Source organism: Suricata suricatta, chromosome 1 (assembly GCF_006229205.1).
Source record: "Suricata suricatta isolate VVHF042 chromosome 1, meerkat_22Aug2017_6uvM2_HiC, whole genome shotgun sequence".
NCBI classification, from domain to species: domain Eukaryota; kingdom Metazoa; phylum Chordata; class Mammalia; order Carnivora; family Herpestidae; genus Suricata; species Suricata suricatta.
Window position 1 is genome coordinate 190,918,384 of NC_043700.1, and position 7,967 is coordinate 190,926,350.

The 7,967-nt window shown below is 63.5% G+C and overlaps 1 protein-coding gene across 1 annotated transcript in view; it reads left to right on the forward strand.

Annotated features, from left to right (window-relative positions):
- SORCS2 (sortilin related VPS10 domain containing receptor 2) overlaps window positions 1-7,967 on the forward strand; it is a 367,218-nt gene that overhangs the window by 320,982 nt on the left and 38,269 nt on the right. Inside the window, 1 exon segment of the mRNA XM_029952530.1 lies at window positions 4,260-4,406. Within this exon segment, the coding sequence (XP_029808390.1) occupies window positions 4,260-4,406 (147 nt within the window).

Consider the following 7,967-nt stretch of genomic DNA (forward strand, 5'->3'; position numbering starts at 1 on the left):
CCCCTCCCCTCCCCACTCTCTCCTCTCCCCTCCTCTCCCCTTCCCTCCCACTCCCCCCCCATCACTAATGCTCTATCTCAGGTCTGCAGGGATTTCTGTAAAGCACCAGACATTTGAGGCTTTGCAGGTTAGGAAGACACAACGTAGGTACCCTTAGAGCAGGAGACAAAACTCACTCTTTCTGCTGAAATTACAAGTCCAGCGATGGCGTGGGGCTTCTTCGGAGCGCAGGTGCACTGACAGAACGGTGCTCCGGGAAGGGTGTCTGCTGAGCTGGGGCCGCATCCATGGTCCTCATCACAGACGTGATCACCGGCGCCGTCCGTCTGTAAAGCGGTTCCTGGGTGCGTCCTCGCAGGGTGGGGTTTGGCCTGAGGGATCCCGCTCTGTCTCAGCCCCCTGAGCATCGCTGCCTCTCCCCCTGCGCTCTCCCTGGGGTCTCCCCTCAGCTGTCTCCCTGCCCTTGCCTGACACCCTGACACCTAGGCCCGATCGGAGGCCCTGAGCAGGCGCTCCTGGCCCCCACGCTGGGGGCTCACCGCGGCATCACCTCGTCCTGTGCCTGGATGCCACAGATGTCAGCCACACTGCTCCCCACCGGGGCATGCTCTCAGGGTCGGTCCCCTACTCCGCTCCAGTCCACACCGGAGCCAGGGAGGGGGCCACTCAGTCCGTTCCGGGTCAGGAGCCTGAAGCACAGAGAAGGTAAAAGCCACCTGCCTGGACAGACCCCGGGATAAGCAAGGAATCCGGAACCAGCCGGGATGTGCCCACCCCACGCCAGGCCCCAGACCGCTAGCCAGCACGCCCTCGCTCAGTCTTTGACTTTTTCACTGCCCCCCTTCCAGCCTTGCCCGTGGAGAGCCCCCACCCGTGGGAAGGTGCCCTAATTACGGTCACTGCTGGGCGGTGGGTCTGCCAAGCTCGGGAGGGCCAGGAGCCAGCAGCCTGGGGCACACAGTGGGGGTTCTCAGCCGGGAGGCGGGCTCCCAGAGACACCCACGGCTGGCGGTCACCTCTGAGCTGTTAACAAGCAGCGAGGGGCCATTTTCCCAGAGGAAGTAATGACTGTAATCATTGGTTGGTGTTCACATCCCGCTAGAGGAGTCAGGAACTCAGCCCCAGGCCCGCTGCTGTTTGCTAGAAGCTGTCTGCAGGAGCCCCCCAGCCCCTCCCCTGCAGCGCCTCCGGGGAGGCCCCCAGGCTTGCGCCAGACCCAGCTCTGCGAGGCTTCTGCCCAGCGGCTGCACACCCCAGCCGGCGGGTGGGGGCAGGGCGCAGGGGAGGGTGGCAGGGACCAGGGGGCCTCAGGCAGGGTCCGCCCCACCGCCCGTCCCCTCCCGAGGTGTCTCTGTGCTCATACGGCGCTCCAACCTTGGCTCCTCGGCCGGGGGCAGGGGTCACAGACCCCCATCTCACAGCTGCCGACCTTCACAAGCAGACAGCCCCCAACAGTGGGTCTGATCCAGTATGCCAGCGCCAGGGGGTCTGGTGCAGGGTGCTCACCCAGCCCAGGTGGGAGTCAGGGAGAGCTTCCTGGAAGAGGGGGTGTGGATTGAATTGAAGCGCAGCAGAAATTAGCCAGCTGAGGAGCTGGGAACAATAATCTGTGGACAAAGATGACAAAGTAAGAACACACGAGGGACCAAAGGAGGGTCACAGCAGCCAGGTGGCCAGGGGCAGGGGCGACACCTGCCACCGGCCGGGTGCCGGCACAGTGACACCCCTTCTCTGAAATCTGCCTCGCACGGGTCGCAGGTGGAGGTCCCAGACACAGCCCTGGAGTCCCGCTGCCTGTGTCCAAATCCCAGTTTGGGTACGTATTTGCTGTGTGACCTTAGGCAGGTTACTTAAACTCTCCGTGCTGCAGTTTGCCCATTGAGACCTGAGAATGGTAGGAGTGCCTTCCTTGTAGGATTGCCAGGCGGATCCGGGGACGCTGTCCCCCTGGAACGCAGAGCGCGGTGTCCGGCGCCGGGTCAGCGCTCAGCGAGCTCCCCACTGTTTACCCTGCGCCGTCTCTGTGAGACGGGGGCTAACGCACAGGAGGGTCCCGGCCCGGACGCTGGCCGTGAGGTCCTACGCGCGCCTGCTAATTGCCATGGTTACTGTCCCTTCTGTGGGGACAGAGAAGACACCCATCCCAGATGCCGCTGGCCAGTCAAGCGGCTGGGCTTACGGGGCCGCTGAGCTGGCATCTCAGGGTCCAGTCCGGGGCTCAGGGCCAGACAGCAGTCCTTCCTGGGTGCCTCCGTGCTGGGCTGGGGACGGGGTTCAGGGGATCCCAGTTTTGCCCCTGTCCCCAAAGAGCTCTGGCCACTTTGGTGGACTGAATAAGGAGCCCCAAATAACGACCATGTCAGTCCCCAGAACCGTGGCCACAACCTCACCTGGAAAAGGGGCCTTTGCGGCTGTCGTTAAGTGAAGGCCCTTGAGATGAGACCATGCAGATCCGGTGACAAATGTCCTTTGGAGACAGAAGAGGAGACACAGGCCCGGGAAGGCGACACTGAAGACGGGACACAAGCCCGGGGCACTGGAGGCACCAGAAGCTGGAAGAGGTGACGGAGGCCCCCCCAGGCTCTGGAGGGAGGAGAGCCGCCCCCCGATTTTGGACTTTCGGCTCCTAGACGGTGGGGAGCAGGTTTCTGTGAAGCCCCCCATTTATGGTACATCCTGACAGCCACCATGGGAGTGACTGGTGCCCGGAAGAGGGCCCAGGCGTGAGCGCGTTGGTGTGGGAGCCGGTGCTGGTGTGCTCAGGCCCAGCCTGGGGTGGTCGCGGCCCTGCCGTCACCATCTCGGGGACTGGCGGCCTCGTGCTGCTCACTGGGCACTCTCATGGAGCCCCGCGGGGTAGGACATAGCGATTCTGGAAGGATCCGATCCGCCGTTAGGGTGTCAGTGGGGTCTCTGCATCCAGCGCTGGGCCTCCAGTGAATGGGCGGCAGAGCGACATCACCGTGGGTGGGAGAAGGGGCGTGGTCCTGCCCGCCCTGGGTCCCCCTGCAGGAGGGCCGGCCCGAAGCCTCGTCTGAGGAGCAGGGGCTGGACACCCTTCCCACCACAAGCAGCGCCCTGGCGGGGGGGCCCACTGCCACCACAAGGGTCCCCAGAAAGCGGGGACAGAAGAGGAGGGTCTGAGCGACCATGTGACTGTGGGCACAGGCCACCGGGACGCAGCTCTGGAGGCAGAGAAGGGGCCTCCGGGAGCCGAAGAGGCAGGACACGGTTCTTGGTTCTCACCTGGAGCTGCCCGGCCACACCGCCACCTTGACCGAGTCGGACTTCTGACCGCCGCAACGGAGGCGTCATGAGGTGTATTTCAAGCCCGTCAGCCTGTCACTCGGCTGCGGCTCTGCCATGTGCTCGTCTGTCCTTCCTTCTGTGCTGTCCCCACTTGCAGCAGCCGTGTGCGCTGAGGGCCGGGGATTGGGGGGTTCACACCAAGCCCCCACCGGGTGTCGTGACTGTGGAGTAAGAATCTTCCCGGGCCTCCCAGGGGCTCGGTGTTCTCAGGTTCTCCGAGAGGAGGAGCAGGAGCCCGCCGGGCAGGGGAGGGGCGTCCCCTAGCCGCAGCCTAGGCCACATGTGCAAGGAACCTTCTGGGAGAGGTCTTCTCTGTGGGGTCAGGAGGCTGACCCTAGGTGCCTGCTGATATTTGACCTTTCTCACGGGCCGAACGAGGAGCCGACTGTGGGTGTGCCCGGGTCACTGCGTGGGCCTCTGGAAACGCAGGGGAAGGGGCCGGGGGGACCTGCAGCCCTTGGCCGGGGCGGGAGGGCTGAACACCGACCCCAGTCCTCACCGCCTGGCGTTTCCGTGCGGGGCCGAGCTGAGGGAGGCCGGAGGAGAGCCCAGAGCCGTGGCGTCGGCCCAGGCCCTACGGGTCCAGTGGGAGGGAGGCAGGGACTCCGAATCGGGAGCTCTGGGGTGGAGATGCGGTGACAGTGACACGCAGGCGTGGCAGGACCGGAGCTCTGCTCCCTGTCGGATGGCCGGCGTCCGGGGCTGGGAAGGCAGCTCAGTGTCCTGAGAAGCAGCCACGCTCCGGGGTCGGACACAGCCGGCTTCCGGTCTTGGATCCCTTGTCCCCTAAGCCCCAGTCACCTGCAGAGCGCACCGGCCAGCCTCAGCTCCGGGTGAGATGTGGGGCCCTGCGGGCAGAGCTCTTGGCAAGGAGCTGGCGCACGGTGGGCACCGTGTTGTCAGAGGGCTCCGGGCAGGGGTTTGTGACATTTCTCGTTTTGCTGTCCCAGGTCCGAGGGGTGAAGGGAGTGTTCCTGGCGAACCAGAAAACCAATGGGAAGGTGGTGACACTCATAACCTACAACAAGGGTCACGACTGGGATCGCTTGAGGCCACCCAGCACGGACATGAACGGGAAACCAACCAACTGTGAGCCGGTGAGTCCACTCCCGCCCACAGCCTCCCCGGGGTGGGGCAGGTGGTCCCTGAAGGAGCCTGGGGGTCCCGGGGAGGGTCCCCTGTCAGAGACCAGAACCATGGGCTTCTCCGGGCGCCGTGGAGAGGAGCCTGGGAAGCACCTTGCTTTACTGGAGGCTTAGCTGCACTTTGGAGAGGGAAGATGCATCAGTCAGCACCGCCACCACACCGCCGTGTAACAAGCCACCAGCAACAATCCCACGTTCCTCAGATATGGGCGGGGCTCAGCCGGCAGGCACTCTTTCGCTAAGGCCAGCCCACTCACAAATGTGGGGTTGGCTGATTTCGGGGGGGTCTGCTCCCTGTATCTGTCTTCCCTCTCCTGGAACCGGCTCCAGCAAACTCTCATGGCGATGGCTAGGGTGCAAGAGAGTGAGCAGACACCTGATGGCCTGGCAGGTGGGACCCAGGGGCGCATGCTGCTGGCGGGATGGGCCAGGATGAGCGGCTGGGCCAGGGCCACAGCCCAGATGTCGCGAGCTCCGGGCCGGTCCTGCTGTCCCGGGGAGGGGCACCTGTCCCCTGAATACCAGTGGATGCTGCCCTGGGGTTCCCCCTGGCCCCTGCTTGGCCACCAGGAGATGTGGGCGGCACACAGGCCTGTGTCTGTGAGGCTGGAAAGATGGGGCACGAGGGGGGCCTGGCCTGAGAGACGGGCTGCTCTGCGCCCCACGGACCTGCCTCTCCTTGCTCCGTGGGGAGCTCACCCTCCCACCACCCTAGTCCTCCCCAGCGGGAGAGCAGGGGAGTGGTCCGGAGTTAGAGCTGCACAGAGATGCAGCCTCAGCTCCCCAGTGACGTGGTCCTGGCCAGGCCACCTGGTGCCTCGGGGCCTTTGTTGAAAAAGGAAAGAAGATGATAAGCATCAGTGCCTGGGCCTCGTGGGGAGGATGAGAGAGAGCGATGCACAGTCCGCTTAGAGCAGGCAGCAGGGGCAGACCCAGCCCTTCCTCTGGCTGCCCCCTGCCCACGCCGCCCTCTCGCCGGGATGCCTCCTTCCTTTTCTTCGTCCGGCAAACTCCTATTGCCCTGCCCAGATGCTCCCTCCACTGAGAAGCCTCCCTGGAGCACAATTGCTCCTCTGGTCTGTTCGGGCCCTTGCCAGTAGGGCCACACTCTGGGGGTGCCTGAGCCCGTCCGTAGCTCTGTCCCTCTGCACAGAAAGAATGGCAGCGTCTGTCTCACAAGGATGTTCTTTCAACAAAGGTAAACGGGTACCTACTATGTGTTAGGTGTTCTGGGTGTTTGATGATGATTATTCTTTTTTGAAAGAGAGAGAGAGGGGCGCCTGGGTGGCTCAGTCAGTTACGCGTCCGACTTCGGCTCAGGTCATGATCTCACGGTTCATGGGTTCGAGCCCCGCGTCGGGCTCTGTGCTGACGGCTCAGAGTCTGGAGCCTGCCTCAGATTCTGTGTCTCCCTCTCTCTCTGACCCTCCCCTGCTCGCAGTGTCCCACTCTGCCTCTCAAAAATAAATTAAAATAAAAGAGAGAGAATGAATCTTAAGCGGGCTCCACACTCAGCCCAGAGCCGATGTGGGGCTCTGTCCCAACATCCTGGGGTCATGACCTGAGCCGAAAGCAAGAGTCGGACCTTCAACTGACAGAGCCCCCCAGCACCCCATTCTGTGTGTCTGGAATCCATCAACACCCAAATCAGATGGCGCCCGGCTCTCTGCAGGGCCTCCGCCCCGCCGGCCGGGGTGTGGACACAGCCCCGGCAGAATCAGTTCCTCCCTCTACCTGGGACACCGACCCCCGAGGCCCCCTGGGGCAGCCGCGTCAGCCTGGCAGGGACGCCCCGTGAGCCCGGGCCCGGGCTGCCCGCCACCTCCGGGGCTCAGCCTCTCACACGGCCCCCCAGCCAGCGGAACACACCTGGGGTCTGTGTCCCCGCCTCGGGACAGCAGAAGCCGGAGCTGGCTGGCGGAGCCCAGGAAGCACACAGGACACAAAAGCTAAGCTGTGGCTCCGGAGGTGTGGTGGCAGGGGACGTGGGTGGGGGGAGGGCGCGGGGTGGGACAAGCCGGCCCTTCTCCGGGGTTTCTTCTCTGACGGCCGTGCGTCCTCTGCATGGACGGGGCACGCTGCACGTGGGGGTCCACTTCTCTAAACGGGGGTCCTGCCCCTTGCCGAATACTTGGGATGTGTAACCGGGGAGATCAGGTTCAGCCATAACGGCCTCACCCAGAAACAACAATCGGGCATTTTTCCGGACCCTCTTGTAGCGTCGATGCAGTTAGAGTCATCGCCGGGGCCCCGACGCAGGTGGGCCTGTCTCCCGCCTTCCTCCTAACTCCGGGCCACCAGCACGTCCCGGGGCCGTCGCGGGCTCTGCGGGGCGGACTGCGAAGCCAGGGTGAGGAGGCCTCACCCAGAAGCATGGCCCCAGCAGGTCTGTTTCCGGGTGGCTCCTACGTGGAGGAGTTTTGAATCTGTTTACACCCTAATTCAGAATGAAAGCCCATTAGCTGAGCAGCCCTTCTCAGGCCTGGGGCTGAGTCAGGAGAGGGGCTGAGAAGGGGGAGCCCCTCCCCCAGGCCGGACCGTGCCTCCAGCCTCCGCGTGGGGTCTCCCACCCTGGCCCCTCTCTGACAGTGCACGTCCTGGCCTCAGGGTGTCCGAGTGCCCCGGGTCACCGCCCTAGTTCTCTGGCTCGCCCCCAGCCCCCCTCAGCTCAGTCATGGAGGACTGTGTGAGGCCCTGTCCCAAGCTGTGGACCCCAGTGCGACTCCGCCCCGCCCCCAGCAGCTCAGCAGGCCCCCCACCGCTCCTAAGGGGCCCCCTGCTCGGCCTGCACCCGCCAGTGGCCTGTGGGCCCAACTGACCGCATGGGCCCCTGGGGAACGTCCCCCTCGTGGCCCAAACCAGTAGCCAGCAGCCAGGACGGCCCACCAGTGGGTGGGAGGGGGACGGGGGGGCTGTCCTCAGCCCTCTACATCAGGGGCCGTGGGCAAGCCTGCTGGCAGCCCGGGGAGGCCCTGCCTGGCCCGCTGGGAGACCTGGGGCGACGTCCCTTCTCTGCCCCATCCCTGGTGAGGCTCCTTTTTCTTCTCCTTTTTTAATGTAATTTTTTATTATTTTATTTATTGTTTAATGTACATTCTGGTTAGTTAGCATATCGTGCAATGGTGATTTCAGGGGCAGACCCAGCGATCCATCCCCTCCGTATAACCCCCAGCGCTCATCCCTGCCCCTCACCCACTCAGCCCATCCCCCACCGCCCCCGCCCTCCAGCAACCCTCCGTCTGTCCTCCGTATTTAAGAGTCTCCTGTTTTGTCCCCCTCCCTGGCTTTATGTTATTTTTGCTTCCCTTCCCTTATGTTCATCTGTTTCCTTTCTTAAACTCCATATGAGCGAGATCATGTATCTGTCTTTCTCGTACTAATTTTGCTGAGCATAATACCCTCCGGTTCCATCTGCATTGTTGCAAATGGCAAGATCTCATTCTTTTTTATGGCTGAATAATATTCCCTTGGGTACAGACACCGCGGCTTCTTTATCCGTTCATCCGTTGGGCA